The sequence below is a fragment of the Phocoena phocoena genome, chromosome 8 (genome assembly GCF_963924675.1).
Source record: "Phocoena phocoena chromosome 8, mPhoPho1.1, whole genome shotgun sequence".
Taxonomy (NCBI): Eukaryota; Metazoa; Chordata; class Mammalia; order Artiodactyla; family Phocoenidae; genus Phocoena; species Phocoena phocoena.
In genome coordinates, this window is record NC_089226.1 from 16132164 (window position 1) to 16146221 (window position 14058).

Here is a 14058-nt window from a genome sequence, read left to right on the forward strand (position 1 = left end):
CTCCTCCTCCCCCCAGGGGGCATTACCTGGAGCAGCTGCTTCTTGGGATGAACTGAGCAAGCAGGCAAGAGGGTTCTGACCTGTTTTATATTGTCCCCAGGGCAGCAGGCACTGAGGGTGGGCCATAGTGCCAGCTGCTGGGACAATCTAAAACCAGGGCCTGAGAGAGGGTAGCCAGAGGCAGTCAGGCCTGCTGGGAGGTGGGAAACCTCTAGAAAGCTACGGGTGCCCATGCTGCTCTCTGCTACCCCTGTAGCCCACATGGGCTCAGGAACCCGGGGGTGGCTGGGGCCTGGGGAGATCCCATTCCTCCTGAGCAGCCTGGCTCCCCAGGAAGAGGCTGGCGAAATGGGAGAAGGGATTAGAGGACAAACCTCAGCCCTTCACACTTGGGTTCCAGGTCCTTCCCACCCCTCCACCCCCCTGCCCCAAGCCCTGACAACAGCCTGCAAGGGGGGTGGGTGATGTGAGAGGGGGATGGGCTGTTTCAGACTTGGGAGCAAACTCAGCGGGTCGGGATGGGGGTGCCTAGAGTGAAGTCACAGAAGACCTATGGGTAGAGGCTTGTGTGGGGAGGTGGGACACAGTTAAGGGCACACAGCCACCTCCCCAGCATCTCCACCTCTGGGCTTCAGTCCTTGTGCTGCTTACTCCAGAAGCCTCCTTGAGCTGATCCCAGAGCAGGGGGTGGTGGGAGAAGGTCAAAGGCCGCTCTGAGTCCCAGGCCTTTATCCTACCACCCCCTCCTCCTCACCTTGCTCTCTGGACCCACTGATAACATTCCCTGGAACAGGATCCAGGCTCGTGGTGGTTGGGGCCCTCCCCAAACCGCGGCAGCTGGGATTGAGTCCCCAGCGCTGAGTACTCTCACCTCAGGCTTCAGCTTCCTCAGCTCCCCTGGCTGGCTAGGCAACTGAAGGGAACCAAGGTAGTGGTGAGGCCGGTCTGGTGACGAGAGGGGCCAGACGAGCTCTACAGGGGCAGTCAGCTGTCCAGGAGAGGCCTGGGCCCTTCTCGGGGTGAGGTGCTCCTTGGGCCCACACTGGGAGCTGTAGCCTGGATGGCAGGATCAGGGGCCTTTGTCTTCTGGATGTGAAGACGTCACAGCCAAGAAATTCTAGGTTTAAATGATGACTTTGGCACTTACTCATATGACCCAGGGCCAGAGATCTAACACCTCAGTGCCTCGACGTTCTCTGTAAAATGCGGCTAGAATACCGATATGCCAGAATCGCGGCGAAATGTAAATGAGATATGTACAAAGCAGCTGGTTCATGGAGGGGGCTTCATAAATCTCTCTCCCTTTCTCCCAAACACCTTGTCCTTCCCTAGACAGCATAGTCTGAAGGTGGGAGGGGCCTCCAATGTAGAAGTGGAGCTTTTAACAGGCAGTCCTCTTCTCAGGAGGAAGGAACTAAACCCACAGTGTGAAATCACAGGCCTGAGAAAGTGACCTGGCCCTACCCTCAGAATTCTTTATCTGTGGCTGAGACTTGAAGTTTCTCCATACAGATTCATTCCTTTGACTTAGACCTTGTTATCTGCTAAAATACAAATAGATTCCTGTGAAGTAGACATTATTAACCCCATTTTACAGGTGAGAAACCTAAGGCAGGGCCAGCGGCCTACCCAAGTACCCATAACCCATCAGTGGCAGAGCTGGGAACAAGAATCCAGGCGTTCAAATAGCCACGCTGGTACCAAAGCGCTTGGAGAGATGAGACCCTTGGAGATTTGTGTCACTCACTCATCAGAGTCAATCCGTTTCAGATCCTGAGTACAGATTTTGGTGATGGGGTGGGGAGGAAAGGAAGGTGATTAGGAGGTCACGGAAGGATGTGGACATTGGGGAAGGTAGAGGGCAACTGTGTCCACTTCCCTCTTCTGTTCTGGCCTGTTCCTCGGCCCCAGGGGTGAGGGCCACAGTGGGAGTCCAGGTTCCAGGCTGGGCTGGGGCAGGCTAGAATGCGCTGGCTGGAGCCCTTGGCCCTGTTTCCTCCAGCTCTCTTTCCATGCATGTGGAGGGTCTGGAGGAGGCTGTGCTCTCTGTCCTGCTCAGCAATGGGCCACTGATCCCAGGGAGGTCAGAAGCCGCTGGCAGAGAGACCCAGCAGTGAGGTGCCGCGCTGGGCAGAGAACCTGGGTGTGCGGGCCCATGCAGCTGGGTTGCGACATGCCATGGGGCCTGGGACCTTAACTCTTTCAAAGGGCTTGGTGCCTTTTTGTGCCTGTATCCCTCCCAGCAGCTCCAGCTGGGTCTCAGTAGGGCTATCTCAGTAAGGGTCTTATCGGTGGCCCAGACTAAGCCACCTCTCCCCGCCTTCTTCTCTCCCTCCCCCGCGACCATGGCTGCCCTGGAATGAGGAGACCGCTCCAGGCTTGGCCCCCAGACCATAACTGGTTGTGGGAGGAGAGGAGGGGGGTGGGTGGGAGGAGGCCTGACCAGCTGAGGCCAAAAATGGTCCTCTGGGGTTAGATTGACTCTGCTTCCACTTGTGTCCGAGTGAGGCTTAGCACATGAGCCTCTGTGACCCACGCCCCTGCCACAAGGCTGGACTGGGCAGTGCTGATTCAGCCGTGCCAGCCAGAAGCCCACTGCTCAGACTGTCAGTCCAGGAGGCCAAACTCAACTGAGTGTCCTTGGTGACTCATTGCCCTCCTCATCTCTGGCCTGGAGGGGGGAAGGGATGGGACACTGACCTTTGCACCTAGCCCAGGCTGGACTGTGCCTGATTCGGGAGTGCTGCAGGGAGGTAAAGCGTTCAGGGGTAAAACGTGGCTCGCGCTTGATGACCACTCTGCTCCAGACACCATTCCCAGCATTACTCAGATTAGCTCCCTGACTCCCCAGGAGGCGGGTACTATTCTACGCCCTGCTGAGGCAGACGGGGCTCAGAGAGGTTAAGACACTCACCCGAGATCACACAGTCAGTACGTGGGGAGCCCACACGCAAACCCAGGGCGTCCGACTCCAGCACCGGAACCCTTAATAACTACTGCGAGACGGCACGGGCTGCTCCAGAAAGGAGGAGCTCCCTGATGCTGGAAGTGACCACGGGTGGTGTGGAACACTGCTGGGTAGTGGGGACTCTGCAGAAGGGGTGCAAGCATCAGAAAGCCTTCTAGCTGTCTTCCATCCCACGATACAGCAAGCCACTTCTGGTATATGAAAAAACGGAGACATGGAAGTCAGGGTTAGCACAACTGTGGTCTATTCCAATGGGAGACTACTGGAAGCCCATCTACGTCCCAGGCACTGCACTCACAGAGGACAGCCAACAGTGCGATATGATGGAGCTCATCTCAGAGTCTCTCACAGTGAGGTGTGTGGTCCAGCAGAGGGGCCCAAGATGACCAGGCTGTGTCGCCTTCTTGGTGGATATCTTCCTGTGTGTGATCTCATTTGGAGAGAACGTTGGAAGCCCAAGTAGAAGATCTCCTGGACACCACCACCATCCCCATCATCCCCTGGTGAGAGGCCCCCTGAGAGCCTCAGGTCCTGTGATTCATCACAAGCTGACTGCTCCCACCCAGGGAGTGTGGCTGGAGAGGTGGGCAGAAATCAGGCCTCAGGCCAGCCTGCCCCTCACCCTGCATCACGCCTGCCTGATGACCGCCGGAGGGTTGGGTCTAACTCTGCCACTCTCAGTGGAGCCGTGAGCACTCTACTGTATTCCCTGCTTTGATCCAAATTAGGACAATAGTAATATTATTATTAACAACAATAACAACTAAGTTTTAGTGCTCACTCTGTCAGGCACTATACCACTCACTTCCCCAGTGATATTTCATTTACTATACCCAACAACCCCATCTTTCAAAGGAGAAACCGAGGCTCAGGGCTAGGCCAAGTTGAATCACTAGACCAAGGTGACACACTTGGCAGTGATGGGACATGAAGCACACTTACAGTTAACACCTTCAACACGGGACACCCCCCAACTCCACCCACATTCCCAAAGGCTTGCAGGGGTCCCCTGCTCCTGGGTGCACCTTGACCAGAGCACTGGATCTCAGCTCGCTGCCCGCACCTGTGGCCCTGGATGTCCCAGCCCAGAGTCTGGTGCTCTGAGATGGAGTCCGGGTCTGGGGATGTAGGAGTGGGAGGCCACTCCTCACTGGAGCAGACAGAGGAGCTGTGAACTTTGCCTCCCCATCACCCCCACCAAGCCTGGCACAGACTCAGAGCTGCCACAGGGCCTCTGGGGCATCAGTCCCAGGCTCAGGTGTTCCCTAGGCCTCGTTTCTTCCCCGGCTCACGGCCCCCCACCCATCCTCCCTTCAATGCTGGGTGGGGCACGTGCACAGAGCTTCTGACTGCTGCCCGGGCTCCAGTCTGCCGTCAGCTTCCACGTTGCCTTAGGGTCACGAAAGTCCAAGAGGCCTCCTGGGAATGTGTCACCTTCCAGCGTGGAGTCACAATGGGGAGGAAGGCGGGGAGTGCAGCCCGGGGAGGATTTAAATGTCTGGCTGGCTCTGAGCTTCAATCAGTTCGAACAGCAGCATAGGTGAACTACCTGAGAAGCTCTCCTTTGGCCCCTCTGAACCCAGGAAGGATCCAGCGCAGTAAGAGACTTTTCCAGCCCAGCAAGGAGCCCAGGATGTTCCTGAAGGCTGTGGTCCTGAGCCTGGCCCTGGTGGCTGTCACCGGTGAGTAGGAGCTGCCTTTGGATGGGACTTTCAGGCAGGACCCATCTGTTGCATCAGGCAGGGAAGAGTGGAGAGTCTGAGGCCAAGGTAAGAGGACAGTTCTGAGCGCCTGTCAGCCCTCAGCTGGATGCAGGCGGCTGCCCAGTTGCCACCTGGCTCACAGGACCTAGTCCATTCACAGCGGTGGGCCCCCTGGCATTGGTGCTATACCTGTTTTACATACCCCTGTGGCTTCCAACTAGCCAAGCGTAGAGAAGGAAATCAGTGGCTGGGCTCCCCCCCCATCACCCGGCCTGCAGCTCAAGGCTGGTGCAGAGGGGCAGGGAAGGAGACAGGTCCTCATGAATTGCTCTGTTTTCCACCCAGGTGCCCAGGCGGAGGTCAGTGCCGACCAGGTGGCCACTGTGATTTGGGACTACTTCAGCCAGCTGAGCAACAATGCCAAGAAGGCTGTGGAACATCTCCAGCAGTCTGAGCTCACCCAGCAGCTCAAGTAAGAGGGGCAGAGCTTGCAAGGCGGAGCTTCTTAAAGGCCATGCGATGAGTGGGCAAGGGCTGAAATCGGAGGCAGGAGACCAGAGCTTAGGATACCCACTGCCCTGCCACCAACTCACCGGTGACCCGAGGTCTCCAGACCTGGGAGCCACATATACAGACAGAAAAGTTGGGCTGAATAATCCCCGCTTTAACTTTCTAGAGCATGACGAATGGCCACATCTTAGTATTGCGGCTTGCAGAAGAAAGGAAGGGAAAGAAATGTCGTGTGAGCTGGCTTCTAATACATTCCAGAAGGACAAGCCTCTGTGAAATCATGGGAAGGGAGGTGGGGATATTTGGCAAGCTTCTGAGGGTGGGCACATGGCAGGGAAGCAGCACCTGGCGTAGCTAGAAGATGCTGGAAGAGGTCCAGAACATAACATTCTACTGGGGAATGTGATCTCTGTCACAGCACACCTGGGCTGGGAAGGACCTCAGAGTCCACACGTTTTACTTTACAGGTAAGCAGAGGAAAGCAAACTGCTCCAGGTCACATGATAGGTAGATATTGTGACTCAAGCTCAGGGGGAGATTCAGAGATATGAGTCCAATGTTAATACCTTCGTCTATTACATCCATTTGCTCAAATCATGATCCACCATAGGGGAGGCCACAGGGAGAAGATGGGTGGACTCAGTAACCTGCATACTCACCTGGCCTAGGCAGGTGTGTGTAAGGTGAGTGCTAGGTAAGGAGTCAAGGTCCCGGCATGGAGGGCCAAGCGTAACGGTGGCCCCCTTGTGTCCTTTCGTCCCAGCACCCTCTTCCAAGACAAACTTGGGGAGGTGAACACCTACACGGATGACCTGCAGAAGAAGCTGGTGCCCTTTGCCACGGAGCTGCACGGACGCCTGACCGAAGACTCAGAGAAGCTGAAGGAGGAGATCCGGAAAGAGCTGGAGGAGCTGCGGGCCCGGCTGCTGCCCCACACCAGCGAGGTGAGCCAGAAGATCGGGGCCAACATGCGCCAGCTGCAACAGCGCCTGGAGCCCTACGTGGAGGAGCTGCGCGCGCAGGTCAACGCCCAGACCCAGCAGCTGCAGCGCCAGCTGACGCCCTACGCCCAGCGCATGGAGGCGGTGCTGAGGCAGAACATGGACAACCTGCAGGCCTCGCTGGCGCCCTACGCCGACGAGCTCAAGGCCAAGATCGACCAGAACGTGGAGGAGCTCAAGGCGCGCCTCACGCCCTACACCGACGAGCTCAAGGCCAAGATCGACCAGAACGTGGAGGAGCTGCGCCGCAGCCTGGCCCCCTACGCGCAGGACGTCCAGGGGAAGCTCAGCCACCAGCTCGAGGGCCTGGCCTTCCAGATGAAGAAGCACGCCGAGGAGCTGAAGGCCAAGGTCTCGGCCCGCGCGGAGGAGCTGCGGGAGAAGCTGGTGCCCGTGACCGACAGCGTGCGTGGCAATCTGCAGGGCAACGTCCAGGAGCTGCAGAAGTCGCTGGCCGAGCTGAGCAGCCTCCTGGATCAGCAGGTGGAGAAATTCCGCCACACCGTGGAGCCCTATGGCGAGACCTTCAACAAAGCTATGGTGCAGCAGGTGGAGGGGCTCAGGCAGAAGCTGGGCCCCCTGGCGGGGGACGTGGAACACCACCTGAGCTTCCTGGAGAAGGACCTGCGGGACAAAGTCAACACCTTCTTCAACACCCTCAAGGAGGAAGAGATCCAGGCCCACGCCCTCACCGCCCAGGAGCCGACGCCTGCCCCTTTGGAGGGCTGAGCTACACCTGCTGCTCCTGCCCCACCACTGACACCTGCCCTGCCCTGCCCCCTGTCTGTCTGTCTGTCCCAAAGCAGTCCTGGTACCAACCCGTGGATACCTGTCCAGTGGAAAGTGACACTACCTCTCGCTACTCAATAAAGCTGCTGAGAAACTAGCCCAGTCTGGTTACCATGGGGATCCTTGGTGTTGCAGGGCCTGAGGTGAGAGCTTGGCAAAGCTTAGCAGGGGCTGCCAGGGGATGCTTAGAGGGACACGGAGGGCTGGGAGGTGTGACGGGGGTAGGGGGGAGGGCAGGGTGTGCTGAGAGAGGTGTGGGGGTAGCTCGAAGGGGGAGGTGGATAAAGACGTCACGTGTTATCCAAAGATGAAATATGCAGCCCGTTTCTGTTCACTTAGCCAACAGATGTCTTCAATTAAGTACATTAACCTCGTTGTGCAACCGTCACTACCATCCATCTCCAGAACTTTTTCATCTTCCCACCTGAAACTCCATAACCATTAGACAGTAACTTTTCCCCGGTCCTCGGCAACCACTACTTTCCGTCTCAGTGAGTTTGCCTGCTCTAGATATTTCTTGTATGTGGAATCACAGGCACCAGGCAATGAGCAAAATAGCTTTTGTGGAGCATCGGTCTGACAATGTGTTTCACTCTGAGAGGGCCACCGAGGTAGTCAGGACAGGGTCTTTGGCTTTGGAGAGCTCACGGCACAGTGGGGGAGATGTCCCTCCTGGCATAAGCTCTTTTGTGCCTTTAACCCGACTTATTTCTGTGAATTTTGATTTATTCTACCCCACCCCGCCACACTTCCATTATATCGATTCATGCTTATTTCAGAAATTTCTTGACTGCTAAACCCATGGTCTCCAGAGTTGAGGAATGCGACCTAGAGACCGGGCAGAGTCCTGGGAGGTCGGGAGGAGCAGGTGCCCGTGGGGCCCTGGTGAGCTCTGCCCTGGAGCCTCCTGCAAAGGGGCCTGTCGGTCTGGGGCCCGGGTTGCCAACTGCTGGGGCAAGGGGCAGGGGAAGAGGAGTCGGGCTCTGAGCAGTTTCACCAGCACAGCCAGCTGTGGACTGCTGCTGCAGCCTCGGAGGTGGGGTATCCCCCCACCCTCAGAGGCTCACAGACCCTCCCCAGGAGGGAGCCCCAGAGAAGGGCCAGTTCAAGCCTTTGTCCCAGATGACTTGACTTCCCAGCTGTTAGCTCTGACCCCAGGTCTCCAAGTCTAGCCCGACACCCCTTTCCTTCCCAGAATGGGGGTACAGGGCTTTCAAGGGAAAGACACCAAGGGACGACAGGGAGTAAAAGAGGAAGCTACCCCCTGCCCCACACCCCAAGATCATGGCCAATAAGGAACGACCAGTGGCAGAAGCTTCTAGAAATTTTAAATACAGAGATGACACTAAAGCTGACACTCTACTCATTAATGCTAGATGCTTTAAGAAATCATGGTATATGTACCACATCGACTCATATAATCCTCACAACAGAAAGTGACATCAAAGATGCAGTAGGTGAGAAAAAGGCAGTACAGAATGCTGAAGTAACGTTATCTAGCAAGTGGTGGGATTGGGATTGGAACCCAGGCCATCCAGCTAGAGAACTTTACTTTTAACTACCAGGCTGTGGCGCCACCAGGGTAAGCCCAGCACAGTGGGAAGTGTAAGCCCCACCAAGAATCCCATAGAGAAGAGGGGATGCCCACTACACAGAAGAAAGAACTCTCTAAACCTAGATGGTAAATTCATCAGGTCTCCTCTCCGGAGAATAGGATTTTTCTTTCTACTTTATAGATTTATGTAGTGTTGGGACTTTAAGATAATGTTTTAGTATTAGTTTTTTATTGTGGTAAAATATATATAACGTAAAATTTGCCATTTTAACCATTTTAAGTGTACAGTTTAGTGGCGTGGCATTAATTACATTCACAATGTTGTACAACCATCACCACTATCTCCAAAACTTCTTCATCACCACACAGAAACTCTGTATCCGTTAAGTAATTCCCCATTACCACTCCCCCATTCCACCTCCTGGTAATTGCTTGTCTGCTTTCTGTCTCTTAGAGTTTGCCTATTCCAGATAGTTCATGTAAGTGGAATCATACAATAGTTTTACTTTTGTGTCTGGCTTCTTCCACTTAGCATAATGTTTTCAGGATTCACTCGTGTCGTAGCATATATCAGAATTTCATTCCTTTTGACCGCTGCATACTATTCCATTGCATGTATAGATCACATTCTGTTTATCCATTCATCTGTCTGTGCACACTTGTGTTGCTTCCACCTTTTGGCTGTTGTGAGGAATGCAGCTATGCATATGGGTGTAGAAATACCTCTTCAAGTCCCTACTTTCAATTCTTCTGTGAATATACTCAGAAGTGGAATTGCTGGATCACACAGTAATTCTGTTTAATTTTTTGAGGAACCTCCATATTGTGTTTTACAGCAGCTACACAATTTTACATCCCCACCAACAGTGCACAAGGGTTTGTTTTCTCTCGTCTTCTCCAACACTTGTTATTTTCTGTTGTTGTGTTTAAAAATAGCCATCCTAATAGTATTACTTTAAAAACTAGAAACAAACAAACAAGTAAATAAATATTCACCAGAGTTTCGCCAGGATCCGGTTTTTACCACCTGGCAAGACTGAAGCACTTACACACGGGAGAACTGAGCCCTAAGAGTCCCTTGTGAGTGGCAGGGGAGGGCGTTTTCTGGACTCCGGTGCAGCCCACATCAGTGTCTCCCAATGGTCCTCCCAGAGCCCAGCACAATTTCAGGCCTGAAGCTCCCCCAGCTACCTCTGGCTCCTCGGGTGAACTGGAGATAACAGACTCCTCCGTGCGCATGGGTTAGTGCACCAAACCGAGGGTCGACCAGCACCAGTGTGGGCCAGGCTAAGACATTAGCCATACCCCTGCACCCTTCCACAAAGCTTGAAGGTAAAAAGTCATCTGAGAACGTCCGAGGGGTCACGGCCCCTGAAGTGTCTGGTGGTTGGCATGGCCCTGATTAGGGACAGAAGAGCACAGCAGGGTAAAGGGGGGCGGGGTCTGCTCTCCTCTTGAACCCACAGGGCATTGCTGCTGTTGAGGGATTGCCCAGCTGGATCGAAAGCAGCTCCCGCATGGGGACACAGTGTTCTCTTGGCATTATCATAGGACACCTTGCACTCCCAGGAAGAGGAGAACAGGCAGTGGTGCACTCTGGGGAGAGAAACAACAAGCGTGGGGTTATCCAGGGACTTCTGTATCTGAGAGCACCAAGAGTGGGACCATGTTATGTCGCCGTGTGATGACAAGCAGCTAATAATGGAGACCTCAGAATTGCCCGTGGCAGAAGAACGAGGATGTGAGTTGCTGGTTCTGAGATGGTGGCTTAGTGGTACAGTGAGTAAAGAACTAAGACCTAGAAGAGCAAAATCACAGGACGTTAGGATTGGAGGGATCTGTCTTGTGTCTCAGTCCTGTTCCTTTGACATCATCTCTAAGAAAAATCCAAACTCTACACTAACAGACTCTTGAGGTCAGGCACCCCACTCGTTTGTTCATCATCGCATTCACACTGTGGTAGCCAGCCTCTGAGACTGATCCTCATCTCGCTGGCACTCACGACCTTGTGTGGCCCCTCTCACATTGAAGAGGGCTGACCGAGGTGATCAATAGGCTTCGTGAAAGTCATGGTATATGACTCCCAAAGCTAGGACAAAAAGGCCATTGTGGCTCCCATCCTGCTTTCTCTTAGACCGTTGACTCTGAGGGAAGACAGCCACCATGTTGTGATGACACTCAGGCAGCCCTGTGGAGGGGTCCACATAGGAAGGAACTCCAACTCAATGCCCCTCCTCAACAGCCAGCACTGACTTGCCAGCCATACGAGTAAGCCACCTTGGAAACAGATCCTCCAGCCTTGGTCAAGCCTTTAGATGAGTGTAGACCCGGGCAACGTCCTACTTGCAATCTCATGACAGATCCCGAACCAGAACCACACAGCCAAGCCACTGACCCACAGAAACTGTGAGAGATCATAAGACATTAAATTTGGGGGTGATTTGCAATGCAGCAATGGCTAACTAATACACAGTGCCTAGCCCAGTGCCCAGCACATGGCCATCATGCAATCACTCAGTGAATGAATCCTGCTTAGTATTGAACACCTCCACTGACAGCCAACTTACCACCTCCCCAAACAATTGATTCCATCTTTGGACAACTCTGTTCAAGGTTATCAAAATTAAGAAAATTAAATTGGTTCTTTCTCAATCCAGCTTTGTTCTAATTTTTACTCCTCTTTTGAGCCACAGAATAATTACAGTTCCTTCATACACATGTTCTGCCCACAGGAAATCTATCCAGAGACTCCTTGCACGAAAACCCAAACCTTGCGGATAAAATTGAGCCTGAGATGGGTCATACTTCCCAGCTGCCTTGAGATGAGAATCTTGGTTGGTTTCTGTGAGGGCAGAGGTCTTGTCTATCTTGTTTATCATTCTTGTATAGTCAATGCCCAGCACGATGACTTAGCAGGTGCTCAATAAATATTTGTTGGATAAATGAATGAATTTAATAAATCTTTATTCTCTTGCTCAGTGGTACAGTATACGTATGTTCATCTTTACCAGGTAATGCAAAATTGTTTTCTAAGATGATTGTACCACTTTTGCTCAGTCGCTTCCAATAATAGGACCTTCCTGGACAAGTCTTCTAATTTTCTTTTCACTCATTTCTTCCATCTCTGCATGCTCTCCTTTCTGGGAGATTTCCTCACACTTTATTCCGTTTTCTGTTTCTACAATTGTGTTTTTAATTTGCAAGGGCTTTTTAAAAAAAATTCTGTGAATGTTCTTTCGTAGTATCCTGTTCTTGTTTCATCATTGTAATATACTTTTTTAACCCTCTGATGATATTAATGGTATTTTTAAGTGTTCTTCTGTCTGCATAGTCTCAGTTTTCTTCAAGTTCCTTTTTAAATGTCTGTTTGTTTTGGTCTCTATCTTTCATGTTAGGCTCTTTCCTCAAATGCCTGGTAAACTTTGCTTATCTGCTTAAACTGCAGAGTGGGGATTTTAAAGCTGATTTGCAGCTCCATGTACACGAGTACACAGTATTGTTGACTATGAGCTTCACTGTTGGGTGATCCACTGGAAAGTTTAGTTCGGGAACCCCCAAAGTAAAAATAGTTAGGTATTTTCCTTTGAGCAGGTCATGTTTCCCTAGGAAGTTTCTCCTACTCTCCTGCCTGGAGGGTAAAGGCCGGGATACCAGTGCTCCCGGGGCCAAGTGGAAGAAGCAGGATGGGACTCAGCATTCAGAGGGCACACTTTGATTTAATCCCTCTATTTCTGGTACTCAGAACTCTGCCAGGCATTCTCTGCCTGTCCTCAGCTCTGCCAGGCATTCTCTTTCCATAGATATTCGGTCCTCCCCTTTTCAGAGAATAAACCTCCAATCTTCCGCCAAGGTGAGAGAGATAAAGCTAAAGCTTTTCCAGCTTTTTAAATAGTTTTAACCAGTCTTTCATATTTTACAACAGCCTCTTCATTCACGTCTATTTTCAGTGGTACCTGGTGCCTCCAGGTCAGGGCTGGTATGTATGGCTGTGCAAGCTGTGCAGGGCACAGTTCCGAGTGCACCTTTCCCGCGCTGTAGACATCATGGAATTGTATATTTATTATGACAAACTTCTGGTAGATGGCAGTAGAGTGTCTTGAGAAAAGGGAGGGTATTACTAATTCATACATGGGTGTAACATTGGCTAGCAGAAGATTTACTACAATTGTTAACATTTTGAGAATTCAGTGCAATCAATCAGATTGGCACTCATCTTTCCCCACTGCCAACTTCAGATCAGTTTGCTCAGGCCTGCTAAATTAGTTGTAACTGGTCTGTCTGCTTTCTAGCTTTCAAATTTTTGCTGTGGTCTTTTTTTCCATTCTTTTTGTCCCTATGGGTCTACATCTTTTCTAAAAAGAAAAAAAAGAAAAAAATCTCTTCACTACATTTTGAGGGAGGTTTCAGAGAAAAGTGAAATTAGATACATGCACTCAATTTGTATCTGAAAATCCATGAAAGTAACAGAGACAGAAGATGCCTGAAGGCTTTGTGGTGCATCTTTCCTTTAGAGTCTAAGCCACTGGTTCCAACCTGGGAGGTTAACTGGTCCTAACACTGGGAGGTCTCAGTATTACTGCAAAGGGTTTGTGAACAGGGATACACCTGTTTAGAAAATGTTCTTCCATTTAAAAATTAATGGTAAGAGAATAACCACAGAATGCATGCATTTAGCTGTGAAAGTGTTCATTACATTGCTGTTTATAATTTTAAAAATTAAGAAAACACAATGTACAAGAGGAGATTGTTAAATTATGATATGTCCACATTAATCTCTATTAAAAATCATATTGTGAATGAACATTAATTGACATGGATTGTAAGTATGACATATTCTAAACAATAAATCAGGCTACTAAACAGTCTGAGTGCATAAAAATAAATTTGTAAAAAAAACTAAACGTATGCCTAGATTAAAAATAAAAGCTATTTATTAATGTTAGTTAATATTTTAATAGACAGAACATCCTACTAAAAAATATCAGGCACTCTTCATCCTATCCACAGATCTTATCACCAGAAGCTTAGATATTTGGGCTTCCTCACCTTGATCTTATACAAAATTGACATCCCTCAGTGACTTTTTAATACGATTCAAAAGTCCTTGTATACAAAGTCCCATCGAGATGTTTATTTTGCGACTCATGTTTGGAAAAGCTTATTTTACTTTTGACTCTGGTCTGTTTCTTTCTTCTGCTTACGACAATTATGTAACTAACTGAATTTCCCGCTTCATGGATTTCCAGGAAACCCAAAAGCCAACGCAAAAGTCAACTGTTGCAACTTTGTCAGCCCTTATTGCTTGTGCTTGTGTTCTTCAGGTCTTGTGCTTTCTCAGGTCCTGATTGTCTTCTACACTTTTTACTTTCACTGGTCCTGAGGGTCTTCTCTCTTTCTCTCTCTCATCATCATCGTCATCATAACCATAATCATCATTTCCGTTTTCACTGCCAGGAGCCTCAAACCTTTGGTGATGAAGGAGGGTTTACATAAGCAAAACCCAAACAACTAAAATCCTTATCTTTCTTGGCC

General features: G+C 51.0%; 1 protein-coding gene across 1 annotated transcript; it reads left to right on the forward strand.

Annotated features, from left to right (window-relative positions):
- Window positions 1-4489: 4489 nt before the first annotated feature.
- On the forward strand, window positions 4490-7068 carry APOA4 (apolipoprotein A4). Its single transcript, XM_065882126.1, has 3 exons — window positions 4490-4650; window positions 5017-5143; window positions 5945-7068. The coding sequence occupies exons 1-3, from the start codon at window positions 4602-4604 to the stop codon at window positions 6909-6911; spliced, it is 1143 nt and encodes a 380-aa protein (XP_065738198.1). The 5' UTR covers window positions 4490-4601; the 3' UTR covers window positions 6912-7068.
- The last annotated feature ends 6990 nt before the right edge of the window (window positions 7069-14058 follow it).

What these genes read in the sequence shown, in the direction of transcription:
- APOA4 (XM_065882126.1), top strand. Translation starts at nt 4,602, where the DNA reads ATGTTCCTGAAGGCTGTGGTCCTGAGCCTGGCCCTGGTGGCTGTCACC. An exon ending in GGCCCTGGTGGCTGTCACCG is followed by an intron (nt 4,651 to 5,016) that starts GTGAGTAGGAGC and finishes TTTTCCACCCAG; the next exon opens with GTGCCCAGGCGGAGGTCAGT. An exon ending in GAGCTCACCCAGCAGCTCAA is followed by an intron (nt 5,144 to 5,944) that starts GTAAGAGGGGCA and finishes CTTTCGTCCCAG; the next exon opens with CACCCTCTTCCAAGACAAAC.